Source organism: Orcinus orca, chromosome 6 (assembly GCF_937001465.1).
Source record: "Orcinus orca chromosome 6, mOrcOrc1.1, whole genome shotgun sequence".
Lineage (NCBI taxonomy): Eukaryota > Metazoa > Chordata > Mammalia > Artiodactyla > Delphinidae > Orcinus > Orcinus orca.
Window position 1 is genome coordinate 103,344,503 of NC_064564.1, and position 21,050 is coordinate 103,365,552.

At 49.8% G+C, this 21,050-nt stretch overlaps 1 protein-coding gene across 6 annotated transcripts in view; it reads right to left on the bottom strand.

Annotated features, from left to right (window-relative positions):
• The window catches only part of ASTN2 (astrotactin 2), a 917,697-nt gene that overhangs the window by 235,592 nt on the left and 661,055 nt on the right, over positions 1-21,050 (bottom strand). For all 6 annotated transcript variants that reach the window (XM_049711017.1, XM_049711016.1, XM_049711015.1 and 3 more), the window contains 3 exons: positions 10,445-10,569; positions 7,146-7,250; positions 3,946-4,125 (listed from right to left, as the gene is read on the bottom strand). In XM_049711017.1, the coding sequence (XP_049566974.1) occupies positions 3,946-4,125; positions 7,146-7,250; positions 10,445-10,569 (410 nt within the window). The remainder of the gene's footprint in view (positions 1-3,945; positions 4,126-7,145; positions 7,251-10,444; positions 10,570-21,050) is intronic.

Sequence of the window (21,050 nt, forward strand, 5' to 3'; positions counted from 1 at the left end):
AGAGTGAAGTGAAGCCCCAATTAGGAGAAAAGTAGCTTTTCAAAATATAGGTGCATCAGGAAAACAGTAGCATATAGTGAAAATATTAAGCTGCGGCAAGAAACTAAAAACTTGACGTGGTGCTTGGAGCATGACCTGGGAGCAGAGGTGATGGTTAAAGGAACCTGACAGGCTGAACAGCTTCCAAGCTAATCATACCTGGGCTGGAGTTTCTGGGGATGACTTAAGCTATTCTAGTTGCCTTCTAAGGTCCAGCTCTTCCTGGCTTTGGCTGGTACCGTCTAATTGACCTGTCCAGTGCTCCAGTCCCTTCTAAACTGGTGGAATGCCCATAATATCCACTTGGTGATAGGAAACCCCGCCTCCCTGCCTGGATCTTTCTAGTTCTTGTTGGCATGCCCACTGCCTCTCTGGAATCATCATCTGAAGCTGGGTCTGTTGTTCAAGCTTTCATTTTGCCCTATTACAGGGAAACAATACAAAGGTATGGACAACCACTCTCCCTTTCTGCAAACAGCAGATACTGTTCATTGATCTCAGCGTTCTTTCCCAGTGATCCCAGTGACCTCCACACACTGGTCTAGAAAAGCCACTCCCCAGCGAATCAGAACTGGTACATGAAACAAGTTATGGGCCATCGTATGACAGTGACTGGGTTCCCCACCACATGCCCAGCCACCTGCCTTTCTCCAGCCATCTATCAGTAGATTAAAAAAAAAAAAAAGTCTATCACAAGAATGACAAAATGTTGGAAGGCTAATACAGGCTGGACCCACGTGAGGACAGCACCCATGTCTTGCCTACCGCAATGCCCCAGCATGTGGCACGAGGTCTGCTGGGAAGAAGCGCTTAGGAAGTACCGGTGAACCAGAGGTTAATGAATGACTCGTGGGAGATATTTTAATCAGGCACATTCACCCCAACTCCCTTGACTTTCCATGACTTCTAGTGGCTGGATCACAACAGTGGCCAGAGCCCCATGATTAGTGAACCTGGAAAGGCTGGGACGTTTGTTTCTAATGTCTGGGGACACTGGATGTGGGCTCAGGTTGGAATTTAAACACCAGCTCATTCAGTAGCAAACTGTGTGTCCCTGGTAAGCCGACAATCCCTTTTAAGTTCAGATTTCCCTTCTCTAAGATAAAGGGTGAGTATTTGCGCCTTCTCTGCCTCAAGGGGTAGGTGGGAGGACCGAAGGAAGGCTGTGTGTAAACTGTGAAGGGCTGTACAATGTCCGTGGTTCTTATCCACACCCTGTTTGGTCTCTTCACAGCCTGCTCTTTCAGCCTTGGCCTTTCCTACCAAGAAGAAACCACCATCTGGGTCTAAACATAGATTTCAAAGAATCCTGGAGCACTCCACCCTCTACCCTTGCTGGGCTGAAAGGATATTTGCAGGGACTAGTGACACAGGTGCTTTTCAGGGAGAAATGAGGGCTGTGGCCACACATTAGCAAGAGCTGTGGCCAGGACTACAATGCTCAGCTGATGTCCATAACGTAACTTCACATTAAGCAACTGTTTTTTATGTATGTATTGCATGCGATGTGTCTTACCTGCATTATCTCATTTCATTCTCCCAAAAGCCTTGTAAGGAAATTACTATCCCTCACTTACCAAACAAGGAGACTGAAACTTAGAAGTTACTTTGCCTGAGGCTTCCTGGCAGGGATGTAAGAAGAGGTATCGGGACTTGAAATCCTGTCTGTCCCACTTCGACACTGTTCTAATCCGTCTTCTTCCCACAAGCTCTGCCCCAAGAGTGATCAGCTTCCAAACCCAGATTCATCCTGACCTGGTCCCCAGTGAACCCTGGTTTCACAGATGTCAATGACACACAGTTGACATATAGATGCCAATGATACACAGGTGGCTGGGGAGAGAAGGGACACACACCAACTATCTCTGAGTCCAGAGTCCTTTCTGTCCTTCGTGGGCAAATTTCCAGCTTCTCATCCACCTCCTCCCCAGCGTCACTTGCAAATTTAAAAGTAAAACTACAGTGTTTGATGTACCATCCAGGTGGTCACATCAGGTAGAGACAGAGAGGAAGAAACACACACAGATCAGCCGGCCTCAGTGTATCCCTATGCTCTTCTGGGAGCGAGCACGGACGAGGGAAGAAAGAAAGGTGCCTTTGCCCTGGAAGCCCAGAAGGAAAAGCTTCTGTACCGAGTCCACCCAGCAAGTTTGTGGAAAACTTGAAGGTTCTCTGAGTCTTGAAGGGGGTCCCCAGCTGCTGTTTCAGCATTCTGTCTGCCCTCGTCCCCATCTTACTTGCCAGAGATTCCATGCATCCATTGTATATAAGAAATAGCATTTTCTGGAGTGAAAAAGTCCAAGGCCTGGAAGCAGCCGAGGGTGGAGCTGGGGTGGGATTCGGCACTAGCGCAGCATCCCAGGCCCCAAACGCCGGACGAGGCAAATTGGTTCAGTGGCCACAGTGAGCGAAGGTTTTTATAAACATAACCTAATTGTATTACTTCAAAGTCCGGAAGCTTATTGCCCTGCTTAATGATGTGTCACCTTATTTATAGGGTAGCACAATGAGACTTCTATTGATTTAATGCACTTCCTTAAAGACTGTTGTTGTCACAGCCATAAACCGGAGCTATTCCCAGACAACTCAATTATTCCCCTGCGCCTATAAACCACCCCCGGTGCCCCAAACAGTCGCACACACGAGAAAGGGAGGGATGAGACCATGACAGGGTGGAGAGTGCAAAGGGAATTGTTCGGGGAAAGACAAAGGGCTTCATCCAGTTGGGGATGAGGGGCTGCATGAGAAGAGCTAGACAGGGAGTGTGCAGCGTCCCGCTGTGTCTTGGCTCTATCCAGAGGAGCTGTGTGACTCTGAGCAAGATTCCTCTTCCCTTTCAGCCTTAGTTTTCCCAGGTGTGCAATGGGAGTGCTGAGCCCAGTGAGACCTGCCAGGTCCCTGTGGCTCCCACATTCTGTGGTTTTAGGAGTTACGGTCAATCTGGTTCTTGGAGATAGGATGGCTGGTCCATATGGAGAAGGTGCAAGCACGTTTTAACACTACTCCTCACCCTTTCTGTCGATCGAGAGACTTTCTTTTCAAATTAATTGATAATAATAATAACAATGGTAACAGGAAGTGATCCTCACCCTGCTATGTGTGTCTGCAGGGCACTTGTTGGCTTATCTGAGATTCATCTTCTCATCTGTGAAATGGGGCTGTGACTACATGGACCTGTTACAATACATAATGCGTGTGTGCCATAGTTCCATCTTTCTCCAAATGCTACTGCATAAACCACTTTCCTTTAATGTAGGAGGGAGACAGGAATGGCTAAAGTACCCATTTCACAGGAAGGGAAAACTGAGGTGGGAAGGGAATGGATTTCCCAAGGGGAGTGGCACAGACTGGTCTCCTGCGTCTGGGAAATTCCAATTCTGATAATAGCTGAGAATCGGAGGGAAATAAGGTCTGCTGACCCTCCCTGAGGATAAAAGTCTCTCCATGGCAGAGGCTTGAAACTGTCCCCCAGACATGAGGTGATTGCTCCCAAAGGAGCCAGAGCTCTTCTTGGGTTCTTTCAAGAGCCTGAAGAGAAGAAGGTGTCAAGGAGACACACTCCCACCCCACAGCCTCCTCCACCCGCCGACCCTGGCAGTTGTTTCAAGGGGAGAGAGTGGGAAACAAGGAGCGTGCAGTAGAAGGCCAGGGTTCTGGAGTCCGGAACACCACCCCGGGTTCTCAGGAAATGCCTGAACTGAAAGACTCCTGAGAAAGCATCACACAGCCCTTCATTCCATCCACAGTGAACGAGAAGCCCAGAGAGGGGTAGGGACTTGCCTAAGGCCACCCAGTTTCTGTGGGGCAGAGCCAGGATTTAGCTCCCAGGGAGCTCAGTTATCTCCCCCGCAGCCTTACCTCCACACTGCATCTGGCCACCACCTCCAGCAAGCCCTCCAGGCTTACCTTTCTGATACTGGAGCCACAGCTGCTGCTGGACCTTCTTGCTGGGGAAGTGGATGACGCAGGTGAGCTCGGAGCCATAGAGGGCTTCTGCGACGTAGTGTGAGCCGTAGTGCTGGATGAAGGACAGCAGCTCCTCCCGACTGCTCTCCTTGGTCAGGATCTTGAGGACGTCGGTGAAGCCTGGACAGAGGAGCAGCACGCAGAGGTGGTCAGGCTTGGGAGGCTGGTGGCCGGCAAATGACAAGCCTGGATTTGGTGCTTTATCCATCACCATGGTGGCAGCCACATGTGCACAGCTTTCCCTCACTTATTTTGCAAAGACTGCTCTCGCTGGTGGACACACAAGACACTAGGACTGACAGGGAATCAACAGCAGGGGAAGGCCTATAGCTGGCGACCTGAACATCACAACCAGGAAAAATCAAAGCTGATATCTACTGAGCACCTAGCGTGTTCCAGGCACACTGCTAGATGTTCCGGACACTTTGTCTAATTTAACCACAGCCCAGCACGGCAGTCCCACCCATAATAAGCCCTGTCGAGTGGATGAGCAAGTCAAAGGTCATAAACTGGAGCTGATTTGCCTTTGGTCCTCCAGCCAGAGGAGCTAGGATTCCAACCCACTTCTCTTCTCACCCCAGGATGCACGCACTTCCCATGTACCCAATTATCCAGGGCCTGAGCGGTCCACGGCTGGAGCCTGGGGGCTGCACTGGCCCAGGCTCAGCAGACAGTCTGTGTCCTCATATCTGATCCCTGGCTTAGCTTCCTGTAACATCACTTCCCTTTCTGTCCCTGCCTCAGCCTCCCTAAAACAACAGTTATGTCCTTTCTCCTGCCATTGTCAAGGGCCTCCTTGCTGTTCCATTGCCTTTAGTCCTATGCCAAAGGGGCCTGAGTCCTCAGTGCCTGGCATGGGGCCTGCACAGCAATCACTCAGTAACCACTGCCCCCCTGCCTTCTTTCTCCTCCTACAGGCAGGTCACCAAGCTATTTTTCCAGGGGCCTTAAGACCTTCTGGGCTCCTCCCTGCTATGGATAAAGCTCAATGACCTTACCTGGGTATCCCAGGCCTCCAAGGTCATCTCCCATGAGCTACATACATCAGGCTTTATCTGTGGCCAAATCACTTTTCTTATTTCTCCTGTATGTGATCTGGGATTTCCATCATTTTTTCTTTATGTATATCCCTCCCACACTCTCAACACACACACACACACACACACACACACACACAAACACACACCCCACGATTTACCTGGAATGGACACCCACTTCCTCCCTAAGTCACACTCATGCTTTCAGGCCCCAGGAAGTCACCCCTCCCCCAAGAAGCTTTTCCCACCATCTGGAGCACCCACCCTTTGCACCTTCAACAGGCATCACCTTGAAAGCAGAAGGTCTGTCCTATTTGTCTCTGAGTCTGCACATGCATCCTTCCCCACCCACAAGTCAACCAGGTTCACGGCACAGATCCCGGACACAGCAGACACACCGACGGCCATTATTATACGAACAGCTGATTCTGTGCCACATCAAAGTAGAATGTAAAAGAGCAAGCTCTTCTTCGCCATTAAAAATGCGCTCCAATGTGCGAACATCTGATTTACAAGGGAGTTCTCGGGAGCGTCATTATTGATTAATTAAAGTAGATACACCTCTGTAGTTCTAACAGGAACACGGAGGAACACGGCAGTGTTATTCACAAGCGCAGGTGTAAAGGTGTGGGTGGTGGTAAAAACAGAAACAGGGCTCAAAGAATGGGTCCTTGATTAGAACAACCCCTCCCCATCAACCTGTTAACCCATGCAGCTGGGTAATTAATGCAGCAGAGTTAATAATGAGATGGTTTCTGTTAAGTATTAAGTAGTAAATAACACCATGGAGATGCCCTGTGGCTCTTTATCCAGGCAGACAACACTGCCTTCAAATCCCTGCCCTGCTCCTGTTCTGCCACTTACTAGCTGTGTGACCTTGGGCAAGTTACTTAACCTCTCTGACCCTCAGTTTCCTTATCTGAAAAAAAAAAAGTGATAAAGAATGCCTTCCCCTCGAGACTGATGTAAGCCCTAAGATATGAAACATTATAAAGCGCTTGGGTGATGTCAGCCATAATTACTATTTATACTTCCCCATACCCAGGCTAAAAGAGTTCCATGTTGTTCATGAACGAAGCGATATTGAAAGAGAAAAGAGGAGAAAAGAGCTCGCCCACCATTTCAAGATACTTGGACAATAACCCAGTGGCAGTGTTATGAGTAAGAGTCAGGGTAGAAAACCCAAGGCCAGGCCCCATCTTTTCAGTTTTCATTTCCTTACTTTTCAGTTTTCGTTTATCTTTTATTCCTTCATCAAAACGGAGCACCAGTAACGTGCAGGAATGTAAGGTACAGGAATAAATAAAACCCAAGCCCTACCCACAGTTCTCAGGTTAGTGGGGGAGACAGACAGGATTCTGATGTGAATCAAGCACTTGTTAGTGCTTAATATAGGCAGTTGAGCACAGGGAGTTCCTTGAATTATTCCAAAGGGTAGAGATAATGGGGGAGGCATCTCCGAGTATCGTAGGATGTGCGAGGAGATCCAGGCGGAGGAAACAGCGTGCGCAAAGTCACAGAGACAAGAAAGAAAGTGTCCCATTTTGAGAACAACAAACTGTCCCCATCAGCTGAAGCACAGGGTTCATGTGGACAAAGTGTGAGCAGTGTGTGCGTGCGTGCGTGCGTGTGTGTGTGTGTGTGTTGGTGGGGGGAGGGGAGCAGGGACTGCATTACTGCTGAGTAGGAAATGGGCAGGAAAAGAAATCAGCCAGGAGAAACCAGAGGAATCGGTTCCTGAAAGAACTCATACAATTCACACACCTGAAGTGCTTCGAGAATGTAAGTGTGACCTAGGTTATCATTTGCCCCTCTCTCCTATTCATCCCCCACACCCTGCTCAGACACCCCTTCCTCCAGGAGCCTCTCTGACTCCCCAGAATGGACAGCGGCCCCCTTACTGCATTGACCTGCTGCAGTGTGTGGACACCACCGTCCTGCCTGCTTGTCCATCTGCCCTCCCTGTGAGATTGTTGATGGAGGGGGGGTGGTGGAGGGGGGGTGGGGCGTGGCCTCATTCCCTCAGCATCTCCAGGGCCAGCATCCTTGGCGGACCTGAGCTGAACCACGCCACGCCCCCTGGCTGCGGGCGGCAGTCCTCACCTGCCGAGAGGGTGATGGTGCTGAGCTTCACGCGGTACAGGTTGCTGCGGACCCGCCACTGCTGCACCATGGGGTAACCCATGGCCTCATCATACCTGACGTCTCCTGGGGAGGGAAGAAGAAGCTCATGTGAGCCCAGCACGTAGAGGCCTCACCCTACAAGCCCACCCTGCGGCCCTGGGCTCTGGGCGACAGCCACCTCTTCTAAGTGGACAGAGGCTCGGCCCTAGGGTGAGGGCTCTCTCTGGGGTTGGCGGTTTTATCTGGACTCCACCTCCAGGCCTCTTCCTTCCTGGCCTCTGACCTCAGCCCCAACCTCGCCTTTTCTCTCTGCTATACAGCTCACATGGCCCCCTTTACCCTACAAGCAAGAATGGGTTTACGGTTCCACTAACTCTGGTGGCGATTTGCCATGGGGTGCTAGATAGCACGGTGCCTCAGTTTCCCCAGCTGATACCATGGCTACCTGGGCTGATCTTATTTCACAAGCGTATTGTGAGACTCAAATAAATTAATAGCAGTGGAAGTCCTCTGGTAATCTTGAAATGTCCTACGTGTGGACTGGGGGCCAGAGAACCACAGCCCATTCATCACATACGGCCTAAGACTACTTTTGCACGATGACAGCAGAGTTGAGCAGTTGTGACAGAGACCATGTGCAAAGCCTAACACATTTGCTATCTGACGATTTATGTTTGTTCACCCTCTACAGACTGTCTGTTTCCTAACATGGAAACATAAGATGTCCTTTGGAAGCTCATAAAATACCTGTGCGTACACATAAAAGGTTACCATTTCAAACAAGACCAAGAAACGCTGGCTAAACAAAGTTAAAAAAGATTAAAACAAAAAAAGCTGTATAATTTCTCAGCACCTTGAATAAATTAATATGCATTTTAAAGGTACGTGAAGATAGTGCATAACATTTTGCAAACATTTTTGACCAAGGAGCCCCGTTTTTAGGTTTCACTGGAACTCATGTTTCATAGAATGCATCGTGTGAAACACAAGTGTAGACAAAACATAAACAAAGAAAAAAAAAACACAACAAAATGTTACCAAGTGGTTAACTTAGTGTGGCGGATGTGTGAAAGATCCTTGTTTTCTGATTTCTATTCATCTCCATTTTCTAAATTTTGTGCTCTAAGCACTGCAGACTCTCTTTTTTATAATCAGGAAAAAATACGTGAAAAAGAAATGCTAGTCACATCAGCAGTTACTGTTACTGTTGTGTATCCTCTGCAAATGGCAGGCACATTTTCTGTCCTTTTCTCTTGTCCCCTGGTGAGGAGGCACTTAAAGAGACATTTGATACCAAGATGCAAATGAGAATCTCACTGGAACAAATGATTTCTTCCTGGACATTACTGCAGTATTAAAGTTGTCCATTACTATCAACTTTTTTTTCCCCCCTTAGCCCCAGGAATAATATAATTTCTTAGAGGCTTTCTTTTCATTTTAAAGTAAAATATTCATGATCCCCAAAGATATGTCCACTGGAGGGAGGTTGTTTTGTTACAAATACGTCCTCTCTGTTTATCTGCTCTGCCTGTTCTTTCCTTCCTCTGCAGACACCGGGGAGAGAAGGAGAGAGGGTGGGAAAGGAGGAGAGGGCCGTGTTTTGAGTCAGGGCAAAGAAAACAGTCTGTACAGGAAGACTAGACACCAGCACCCAGGCAGCCTCTGCCCCGTCTATGACTGCTTGCCCTAATTCTGAGCAGGCTTGGAGGGGCCGTCCCCAATAGAGGGAGGCAGATATTCTGATGCAGGCTGCTGATGCAGCTTAGGCACTTGGTGGAATGGTGTCCAAAAGGAAACAAAACAAAGCAAAACAACGCTGCTGCCTCTTTTGATTATCGAGAAATTTACCAAACCATCTTCCCTGCCCCTCACCCCATCCCTGGGCCACCCCCATAAGTGATCATCACTCCATCCCTCACTTTCCCCACCCCTGGTCCCTCCTGGATTCCAGCTTGAAATATAAGCCCCTTCAGTGAAATGTCAGCTCCTTGAGGTCAAGGACATGGTCTATATTATTCCCACTCCTGCAGAGACAGAATAGAGCCTGACATATAGTAGGCTCTCAATAAATACCTATTTACTGACTCACTCACTTCCTTGCATACTATTCCTGACCAAAAACCCATCCCCGGTCCTACTCAATCTCTGACCCCCATCTTACCTGACTCTATCCTAGATCCCCACCAAAGGATTAGGGGTAAAATGAAGCCCCGGGATTGGGGGGGAGGGTATTTTTTCTGGTAAGTAAAAAAAAAACAAAAAATAATAATCCTTAAAATATAACAGTTCCTTTATGAGGACACCTCCAAGGATCCCCAAATCAAAACTAATAATCCTAAGGGTTTGTACCACTAATGTAGAACCACAATGTACTGTAACACAAAAGCAGAGCCAGGGTCCTAACATCTTGGGAAAGTCCCCCAAAAGGGCAAGAGAGGAACTGGGAGAAGATCAGGTGGAACAGATGGGCATCCCACAGTGGGACAGAAAATACAAGCCTCAGGAGAGCCTGCAAAAGAGGGCTTCTCAGTAGGGGAGAGACAGAGCTTGGGGGTTGGGGGACGGACTGCAGAGTGGAGTGAAAAGGGCAGAAGACCTGGAGCCATGGCACCCGGTTCCAGTCCTGACGGATTTACTGTGTGACCTTGATCAGTCCCTTCACCTCTCTGAGTCTAGATTCCTCACTTATAACACGAGAGGAATGATACCCAACCCCCCAGGATGGCCCAGTGCCCACATTCAAAAACAGCTTGTGTAACTGAGATGCTGTCAACTGAGAGAGGCTCCTGGTTGGGGTGGGGATGGGGGAGGTCCACTTATTTTATTTTAAAATGACTTAAAAATGAACTGCATGATCTCACTTTTATGTGGAATTGAAAAACGTTGGACTCATAAAAGCAGAGAGTAGGATGGCTGGAGGCAGGAAAAATGAGGAGATGTTGGGTAAAGGGTACAGAGGTTCAGTTACACCAGATGAGTGCGGTTTTGGGGTCTAGCGTGCAGCCCGGTGACTGTAGTTAATAATACTGCACTGTGTACTTGAAGTTTGCTAAGAGAGTAAATCTGGCCTCGGCTCAGAGCTTGGAGTCTCAGGGAAGCCCCTAGCTCTGCACAGTCCATGAGTCCAAGAAATGGTAGGTAGGTCCCTTTCCCATCCCATCCCTCACAAACACAGAGGCTTGGCAGGGCCCATCCTGGATGTGCTGAGAGCTGAGATGGACTGGAGAGCAGGTGTGTGGTCAGGGAGGCTGGGGAGGGGTCCAGCATGTGTGTCTTACCGGTGAGCAGCTGGAGGTCTGGGAGGGGCTCGGAGAGGACCCCCCGGCACTGCTCCTCCACCGGCAGCGGGATCACTGACAGCCCGTCGGCCAGCTGAGGAAAGTCCTTGATGAAGTTGTTTTCCCTGTGGAGAGGAGCAGAGAGGCTGCCAGATGGAGGAAGCGGAGGCTGCAGGTGCTGCTGGGAAGGAGGGCAGGGAGCTCGTAGTCACAGAAGAGACTGACTCGTGAGCCTGTGGACGGCCTTGGTGGGATGCCTCTGGCTCCCTGAGTCCCAGCCCCGAGGCCATGGTGCTAAGGACGGGTTCCAGAATCCGGCAGGCTGGGGCTTCAGTCCTGGCCCACCACTTACTAGCTGCGTGATCTTGAGCAAGTTCCTGGTCCACTCAGAACCTCAGTTTCCTTTTCTATGAAAGTCAGATCTCAGGGTAGTTTTAAACACTTAATGGGAGAAAGCTGCCAACTGCCTAAGACACAGTCTGATATTCTATAAACTGTCTCTTTGGCTGCTAAATGTCCCTTTACATAAGCGGTGACAACGGTGAGCCAGGATGCAAGGGAACTGAGGAGAGTGTGGAGTGCTTGAAGAAAGAGCGGGTGAGACTGAGCTGGAGAAAGGAAGGCTTGAAAGAATGGGTGTTGGAGTGCTAAAGTGGAAGGATCCTAAGAGATCCTTTGGATCAAACTCCTCCTTTTAGAGATGGGGAAACTGAGGCCGGGAGAAGGGGAGCAAATTTCTCACAGACAACCAACGTGTTAGACTCAAAACCAGATCTCCCCACTCCTAGGCTAGTGCTCTTTCTTGCCCTAAATGCTTCAGGTACCTCTGTCGCTTCTCTGCAGGGCCACTCCAGGAAACAGAAGACAAGCCTCGGGGTGCCCTCGGGGCACTGAACCCTGAACAAAGGTAGTCTTAAGGTGTGGGGGATGAGGTGATAGTGCATTGCAGGGAGGCAGGCTTCAATCTTCCAGACAACAGACCTGCCTAAGAATGGAACAGCCTGCCACTGCGAGGTGGTGAGCTTGCTGTAGCTGGGAGTATGCAAGTAGGGAACTTGATAGCCACTTGGCATGGATGGTATCCAGGGCATTTCTGTATCCAGATCTGACTTTTGAGGTCCCTTCTTATTCAGAAATCCTCAGAGTTAGAGACACTAACTACAATCTGGAGAGGAGGAGGGGGAATTGAAGAACAAAGGGAAGGGGAGGTTTATCGCTTCATTTTGCCACCTGGAATGGGCAACCTTGAAATGAAAATCAGAAAGAGGCAAACAAAAATCTGTGATGCCAAAGCAATGCCTTTGAAGCCTGGATCTCGGGCAGTTCAAAGGCAGCCAAGCAAGCATTGTGACCTGGGTCACCTTCCTTTCTGTACTGCACGTCCCCATGCACTCCACCCCAGGCACCTTCAAAGCTCACCCTCTAGTCATTCATTTAGTGAACACCTTCTCGGTGTCTGACCCCTGAGCAGGTCAGCATCCAGGGGAGGACCCATTGCCTCCATCTTCAACATCACCAGCATCTTCGTCATCATCATCAGTGTCATCTTTGACAATTCCTGATTGAATCCTTCATTTGCTAGGATCTCGCTAAGCACTTTGCATCTATTTAATCATTTAGTCTTCACAGTGACCCACAAGATAGTTATCATTATCTTCATTTTACACGAAAGGAAAAATGAGGTTCAGAGTTAAGAGGTGGTAAATTTGGGATTGGAACCTGGTCTCTCTGACTGCACATCTGGTGAGGTAAGCGGCTGGGCCTTGGACTGTCTGCTGGGCATGCGTGCACACGACGTTGAGTTTCTAGGCCCACACTTGTACAGTTAAGCACGCTGTTGTGTGCAGCATGGCTGTGCCCGTGTTTGTCTGCAGAGCCGTACCTGCTTATGTCTACACGTGTGCCTGTTGTCGTGGGTTCCACCTGTGTTTGTGGCTAGCCTTTGATTTGTCTGCAGACTTGGACGTGTGGGTCAGCCACGTGAATAGAAAAAGGGAACCTGCCAGGGGTCATGGAGGTGCCCCCAGGTAGCATGTAACTCCCACCAGGGCCTAAGGAACTAAGTTTCTTCCTGTCCCCCTCATGAGGTGGCCTCTTGTGATACAGACCTTCCCTTAGACATACAATGAGGTGGAGACTGTCCTCCTGCCCTAGTCATTCGACTAACATGCACTGAGCACACACTCGGGGTGGAGCCCTGAGCTAGGTACTCAGGATCCAGAGACAGACTGGCTTCTCCCTTTGTCCTTTAGATCTTCCCAGCTGGGTGGGGGAGACAATGGATGAGCCATACAGAACAGTCAGTAGGGCCAGCTCTCAGGGATCTGGATGGGCTGGAGGCTTTTGGCTAAAGGTCCCTTCCCCACGAGACCCAAGCACTTGTTTTATGAATAGGAGAGGGCAAGACTGAGATGGCTCTGAAGATTGAGTTCCTGATCTGCCCACACTGCATCCTAGCTGTGAAACCTGGAGCAAACCACTCAAACCTCAGTTTTCTCATCTGTAAAACGGGGATCCTAAGCGCTCTTCAGCCAGTCTTAGTGAAATCACAATAACAATGATGGCAAAAACTGTTGAGTACCTCCTATGCACCAGGCGATGTCCAAGTACTTTACATTAGTTCTCGCCCAACCATATGAATTAGGTGCCCTTAAGACCCCTAGCTGGGAGGTGGAAAAGCACAAGCACAAAGCAGTTATGTAACTACTTAAAACCGCACAGCCGGGAAGCGGGAGATCTCAGGTGGTCTGGCCCCAAAGCCCACACTCCACATCACTGCACAGGTGCGGGGCACTGAAGACGCTGCCTGTGACAGTCACAGGCTGTCAAAGCTGGAAGAGCCGTAGCACCCCGGGGTGCACTGAGCCCAGACAGGCTGCAGCCTAAAGAAGGGGTCTGTTACTCATTGTAGTTTGACCGCATACGAGGGGCTCTGCTCTCCAGGTGACTTCACGACCCTCACTCCAACGTTGTGAGATGAGTGCGATTACACCCCCTCTTGACTGATGGGGAAATGGAGGCTCTGAGACGTGAACTGACCTCCCTGGACTTACACACCAAGTGCATTTGGGAAGAGGGATCTGAAGGCAAGCTCCTCACTTTTCACTTTACCACCCAGGGTCACGACTTCACATCTCTGGCTATGCGTTTATAATCGCAGAGGAGGGGGACAGGGACACCCTTGCCAGCCCCACGTTCCTCTCCTCTAATCCTTCTGCCTTCTATTTAAGCTGGGCTTGACTCTGGGCAAATCTGACCTCAATCTGACCTCAGGGAGTGGCAGCACAGTGGCCGACCTCAGGAGGGCAGGGGGCCAGCGCACACTCCCCTTCTCGGAGGAAGGTTTTCGCAGGACACAGGGAGGGTCTCAAGGAAGAGCGTGAGAAGGTGGGAGACCATGGAAGGGTGGGAGTTCAAAGGCCAGTGCGGAGAGCGGGGAGAGAGGGAGGCAGGGGTGGAGCAGGGAATGACAAGACAGCTGCAGCAAAGACCAAGGACCAATGGTGGCCCCTCAGGACTGGGCCCCTTCGCGGCTGCCTGGGCGACGGCCACAAGTCCTGCATGGCCTCTGCCAGCAGAGGGCGCCCAGGGCCTTTGCATTAGTCAGCTCTCCCGGGAGGCAAAACAGGATGGGAAGAGCAGAGCTGGGAAGGTGCCACTGGGCCAAGAACCTCAGGCAGAACCCAGACAGCAACTTCAGAATCCACCCACCTGGGGGAGGTGATGGGGGGGATGGCAGGGTGCTGGCTGAAACTCAGTTGGCTCGAAAACAAATCCAGATTCTCAGAGCTCGTGTGTACGTGGGTGTGTGTGTGGTATAAACTACCAGGCAACTAACAAATCCTAATAAGAGGCAGATAGGAAGAAGAGTAAGTAATATTTGTTTATTGATCCTATTTGTCGATCATCAGCTATGTCCTAGGTAGTGTGTCAAGATACATGTGAATGTGTATGTCATTTTCACCATGTGAGAATTCTATAACTACTATTATTATTCCCATTTTACAGATGAAGACATGGATCCTCAGAGAGGTTAAGGAACTTGTCCAACTGAGGTCCACAGTTAGGAAGTGGTAATGGGGCTCCTAGCTGAGAACCTGGTACTCAGTAAGCACACATTCACTGGATCAATCCAGAGCCCGTGCTCCTGATCACCGGGATAACCTGAGACCAGGCCAGGGAGGGGTGTGCTTCTGAGCCCAGGGATGTCACTGTACGTGCATATCTGTGTGTGTGCGGGTCTGCATAAGTTGTGTCTCTAACGGCGACAGGGCTACTGTTTCTTTGGACAAACATCTCCCCCTGCAAATATCCATGAAAACAGTTCAATCTCAATTGACATTATATGGAAACAATTCATAAGATTTTTAAAGTAGCAGATCCTGGGTTCCGGGGACTCAGGAGAACTCTGGGAGTGGGAGGTCTCTTTCATCCCACAAATGTGTTTTGGGGTCTCCCATGCACGTTAGGGGTACGGCAGTGGGAATTCAGAGGAGGTGCCTGGTGGAGAACGCAGGCACTGTGTGAAGGTCTCAAGGCCTCCACCATCTAGCCCCTGCCTACTCCTTCTGCCTTGTTTCATGAACCAGTGCCCCTGCCCGCGGTCCAGCTGCACTGATTGGCCCTAAGTCCCTCTGATGGGGCATACTCACTTCCTACAAAGGATTTGCCCTCTCTGGAAAGCTCTTGGCCCCCAGCCCCCTGCAGCAGGCCAACTCCTACTTGTCACTCAGACCACACATTATTCCTCTGCCCTTCAGAAACCTTCCCAAGGTCAGTTCTCCTGTTACACCCTCTCATAGCATCTTGCTCTTTTCTTCTAGGAAGAGCTTCATAGTTCCTAACCCAGATGTGCTCTTCGGGACCTTGATGGATATCTACTCTCCCACTAGACTGTGAGCTCCACGGGGGCCAAGACGATGCCTGTCCCATTTGCCGCCGCCTTCCCCAGGGCCGAGCCCAGTGTCAACTGCATACAAAGTAGGTGCTCAATGAACGTTTGTTGTGGAAGCAGAGGAAGGAAACCCAGAGACAAAAGTAATGTGTGTATGACCTGTGTGGAGTCCTTTCTGATGTTTTGTTACAGGGTACCCAAATGCTTTAGTTTCCAAGGGATATTGGGGATTTTAGTCGAAAATGCCAGCCTTTCCATAAGAAGCTTCAAAACCCTACTTTTTCTTCCTCTAACTTCCTAACATGCAGACACCCTGGCTCCCATGGAGCTCAGATAGGGGCCAGGGCCACAGAGCTAGCGGGTACCAGATGGGAAAAAGTGATCTCACTCAGCAGAGGCTGGCCAGAACTCCCACTCTTGGTGAGCACGTGAACACACGTGTGCATTCACATCGGGGAGGTGCAGGGGATAGGGTGGGGGGTGAGGAAGGCTAGGAGGAAACAGGAGGACCAGTCGAAAAACCACCCCTTCCAAGAAACCATGTCAGTTTTCCCCACTTGGAATAAATCTTTCTTGTCACTTCTCTCTCATGCCTCTTGTTTGTGCGTAAATTCCAGCAGTTACCTTGGGATCTGGTGGTGGAAAGGGCATGGGCTCAGACATCATACAGACATGGATCCAGACTCTGGCTGTGTGACCTTGGAGAGGTCACTTACACTTTACTCAGCCTTCCTAATGTCATCTGTAAAATGGGGGTAATGAGTTGAACTTCAAGGGTTGAGGAAGAGGCTCCACATAGAGTTAGCTTTTTTTTTTTCTGGCCACACCACACGGCGTGCAGGACCTTAGTTCCCCGACCAGGGACTGAACACGGGCCCTCAGCAGTGAAGTGCGGAGTCGCAACCGCTGGACCACCAGGGAACTGCCCCCTAGTTCTCTTTAGTGCTAGTTCCTTTTCCTAAACCTCATACCAGACCCTGGATTCCTTTGAGAGCCTCAGAGAGCCCAGCCCGGGGCCTCCTACAGCACAAGCCCCCCAGGAATCTGTTCATTTGTGTACAGAGTAGGGGCAGGCTTCTTCACCTCCCATGCCCCCTGCATATGACCTCCAAGCGACACAAACCTATAGGGAGCCTTTCCCCAGAGCAAGTCCCTTGCGTAGCTTCCCTGTCATCAGCCGTGTTGGCAGGAACTTGTCAACAAGCGAGGGAAGCTGGGCTCCTTGGCCATCCTGGCTCCCCCGACCCTTCCCAAGGTTCTCCCTCCCGCCTGTCCCCATTCAAGAATACGTGTGAGTGTTTTGGATACACTAATACACCGCCACCAGCATGCAAGAGCCGATCACCCCTCAGTTCTGGGGAAATCAGCATTTAAATGGAGGTATTTCAGAGAAGTAAATCATCCCAGAGCCAGTCAGCACTGTCTGCAGCCTTTCCTTAGTCAAGGGAAGACTATAGGAGTCTTGGCCTGCGCGCTGTTGAGTCTGCAGGGACGGGGCCGCTCTCCCTGGCTCTCCCTAGGCTGCCTGCAGCCTCCTGAAACAGTGCCAAGAAAAAAGCCCAATACTAATGAGGACACCTCCCCTGGTTTGAACCATGACCCATCCTTCGCCTCCAGCTAAACTAAGCCTTTCTGCCACGTGAGAGGCAACTTTGACTGGGATGTGGTTTCCTCTGTGATCAAGGAGTTGGGTCCCTGCTCTCATCTCGACTCTGTCAGTGCCTTTCTGGGTGGTTTTGGAAAGCCACTCCCTACCTCTGGAACCGGGAGGGGTGGGCGGCTGGTACAAAATCTTTGTTTCTCTGAAGCCCAGACTGAGACGCACTGGGCTAGATTTTGTAGCCATGCCGTAGGTGCTGGAGTCATGGGGTCTCGTGGTGAGCAACCACGCCCGCCCCAAGCCCTGCCCTTCTTGGGTACAGTTAGAAACTCTGTTTCTAACTCTGCTCTCATGTGATTTGCTTCTTAATTAGGAGTCTTCATGCAAGTTTTTTGTTCAAGCACCCTGAATTTAGTCATTCTTTCATTGAACCTTTCATTTCATTCATTCAACAAATTTTCACTACTGTGTCCCAGGCATTGGGAAAACAATAAGATAGACATTCCTCATTCTCAAGGTGCTCACAGCCTAGCGTAAGACACATGTTATAAATTGTGTGAAAATGTGTGCAAGGTGGATGATGGTGCTGAAAATGTTAAAATGAAGCCTTTTTCATTCCCTATGAGTCATATTGGTCTAAATCAAAGGCATTTGTCCTTAGATAGAAGAGCACATACCTTCTAGAAGAGAAAGGGAGCCGTCACTCAGCTTTGGGCTAGATCTCAAAGCTGGCTTTGTAGTGACTTGAGCTAGACAATAGTTTTGAAAGCCAACCTGTGCTGGGAGTGAAGGTCCCTTATACATCAAAGGCAGGCCTGGCCAACCCAGATCATAATATCTTATTTTAATGTACAGTTGGTACAGGCTATGACCTCAGGGGAGTTCCCACAGGACAGAAAAAGGAAGGTGAAAACCCTTTTTTTCTGCCACTAGTTCTGGGAGGAATTGCCCAGAAGACCAAGAGGCCAAGAGTTCAGGCTTGAGAGTCACCAACCCTCTTTCTGGGCTTCTTGGAAGTCAACATCCCGTCCTTACTCACCCCAGCCTTGAGGGAGGTACCAACAAATGTTTAAATACCAACAAGGATTTGGGGAAAATCCAAGGGGGATGGGGGCGAGCAGGAACGACGGGCTTTGCTTCCCTAGATCAGGGTATAATCTGGGGGGGGGTTGTGAGCCCCTTTCTCTGAAAAGCCAACAGAAGGTCCCATGAGAGGGTATCAGTAGGTGAGCAAGAGGCCAGCAGAAGTCGGCCCCCCACGTCCTGCACCTGCAGGGTAGAGAGAATAAAGATGACAAGACTTCTTGGCAGAAGCTTCCTGTTCCCAAGGAAGCGGGGATGGGGAAGGAGGCCTGAGATTAGAACAAGGGTCCCACAGAGGGTGGGGACTTTGTGACTGTGGACTTGGGAGTGGATTCCAATATGTAGCCCCTCTTAAAAGAAATGCCCAAGACCATCCATATCACAATGGAAGCCAGTGCAAGGGCTGAGAGCCAAGCTCACACAGGAAATCACACAGTGAACGCCAGCAAGGATCCAGTAGACCACATTCTTCCCAGCCCCCATCTGCACCCTGAGGCCAAGCAGAGGTCGGGGAGACTGCCTGGTAAGGGAAAGACAGGGTTGGCTGTCGAGGAGTTCACCTTTGAACAGACTAAACAGTTACCCTGAAGAGTATGTTCTGTATCCTTAACTGGCAAGTTGAACTACTTTTTTTGCTATCAGTGGAATGAAAACTTGAGGGAAATATTATATCGGCTGTAGAAAATTAAGAAGACTATAGTGTTTTGCATAACTGAGTTGCAGTGAAAAAAACGTTTGAACCCTTAACTATTTAAAGACACGGTTATAGGTTAATGTGGTAGTTTAAGATTCATAGAGGAGGTTCAGAGACCCAGGGAGGGGCACTTAACACAGACTGGGGAGGTCAGGAGGGCTCGCTGGAGGAGGTGAGTCTTGCCCGATTGGGAGGGGTCATCCAGGGAGAGAGTGAGGAAGGGAGGTGGGGGTGAGGTCCAGGCAGAAGTAATAGCATGTGCCAAGTCCAAAGGGGTGTGTGTGTGTGTGTGTGTGTGTGTGTGTGTGTGCGCGCGCGCGCATCTGCTAAATGATGCTGAGGAATGTGCGCTTTATTCTGAGGGCAAGGAGACCCATGATAGGTTTTAAGCAAGACAGTGATGCCATCTGATTGGAGCTTTAGAAAGAAGGCCTGGATGCAGGGTGGAGGATGGGCTGGGACAGGAACAAGGCTGGGGTGAGGGAGACCAGGTATGAGGTTTTGCAGCGACCCAGCCAAGACATCATGGAGTAGCTGGATGGCAGAACATAGGTGAGAGGCACAGGTTTGAGCGAGACTCAGGACGTAGAACCTGCTGGTCTCCATCATTACTGCATGTGGCGGGGAGTAGAAGAAAAGTCATGGGATAAGTCGGGTAGTGCTGCCAGGGATGGCTGTTCTCTGCATGTCTGTCTCCATCCCAGGCCCTGTAGGTCTCGGCTGTAGGGATCTATTCGGCTGATTCCCCTCGGATTCCAGGATCTGGTACAGACACAGCACATAACAGCTGTCTCTTCTGGTTTAAGCCACCATCCCCTCTCCCAGGGCCTGTGGCAACAGCCTGTTAACTGCGCTCTCTGCATCCGGCCTTGCCCCTCCGACCTGTTCACCGTCCTGCGGCCAGAGTGATTTTCTAGAAGGACAGTCCTAACTCAACGATATCACTGGCTCCGTGTATGGTGTGCTGTTGCTGCCATAACAAATCACTGCAACCTTAATGCCTGAGAATGACATAAACTTCTTATCTGAGAGCTCTGTAAGCCAGATGTCTGACATGGGTTTCTGGGCTAAAGCCAAGGTGTCAGCCGGGTTGCACACCGCCTGGCGGCTCTAGATGAGAATCCATCTCCTTGCCTTTTTCAGCTTTCTGAGGCTGCCCACGTTCCTTGGCTCCGTCTTCAAAGCTAGCCAAGACAAGTCAAATCCTTCTGGAATCACACGGCTCTGAGCTCCTCTCTTGCCTCCCTCTTCCACTTTAAGGACGCTTGGGATTACACTGGGCCCACCTGGATAATCCAGGGTAATCTCTTTGTTTCAGGATCAACTATGGGCAACCTCATTTGTACCTGCACCCTTAATCTCCCTTTTCCATGTAAGATAATTTATTCCACGGATTAAAATGTGGACATATTGGGGGGCCGTTATTCTGCCTACCACACTCCAGTTTTGTGGGTTTTTTTTTCCAGAATTATGTCAATGGCTCTCCCTTCATTTGCGGGTTCAATGCCCCTTCCCTGAGTTTGCACACCACCCTATCCTAACATTTTCACACTGGACTTGTGGTCCTGGTCACTCGCGGTCTCTTTCACTGGACCAAGGGCACTGTAGCACAAGGACCATGTCTGTCTTATTCACTTCTATGCATCCAGCCCTGACACAGTGGCTGAAGCACACAAGGGGCTTAATAAATGCTTATTCAGTGAATGAACGAATGTCTCCTAGCTGAATGGAAATGACGGGGTGCGGGGTGCGAACAATGCATTCAGCTGTGGGACTGCAATCTCCCTCCTGTGAGGCCTGGATCGTTGCCTCACTCATCGCTGCCCCCCTACCCATCTTGCCCCTTCCTCCCTAGATAGCTAGTATCAAAACAGCAGGATCATTTGTAAAGCTAATAACTATCGATTGCTCACAATGTGCTAGACGTCATTCTAAGGGCTTTGCACATATCTCATTTCATACTCACAACAATCCTGAAAGGTAAGAACCCTTATTCTAATTTTTATTTTTTTTGAAGGAGAGAACAGAGGTACAAAGAGGTTAATTAAGTTCACAGAGCTAGTAAGCTGGACGTTGAACAGTCTAACTCTGTGTTCTTAAAAAACTATGCAAAAATATGCTAGGGATGTTTTGGTTTCCCCCTAAATGAAATGCTGAAACATGAAGGTTGAGTCACTGAAAATACCAGTGCTGGTTGAACGTCCCAGAGGGATCCCCACATTAATGACAGTAACTGCCCTTTATTGAGTGCATACCATGTGTTAGATGCTCTGGAGGATTTGTTTCTAACCTGCTCACTACAGACTGAACGTTTGTGTTCCCTCCAAATTCATAC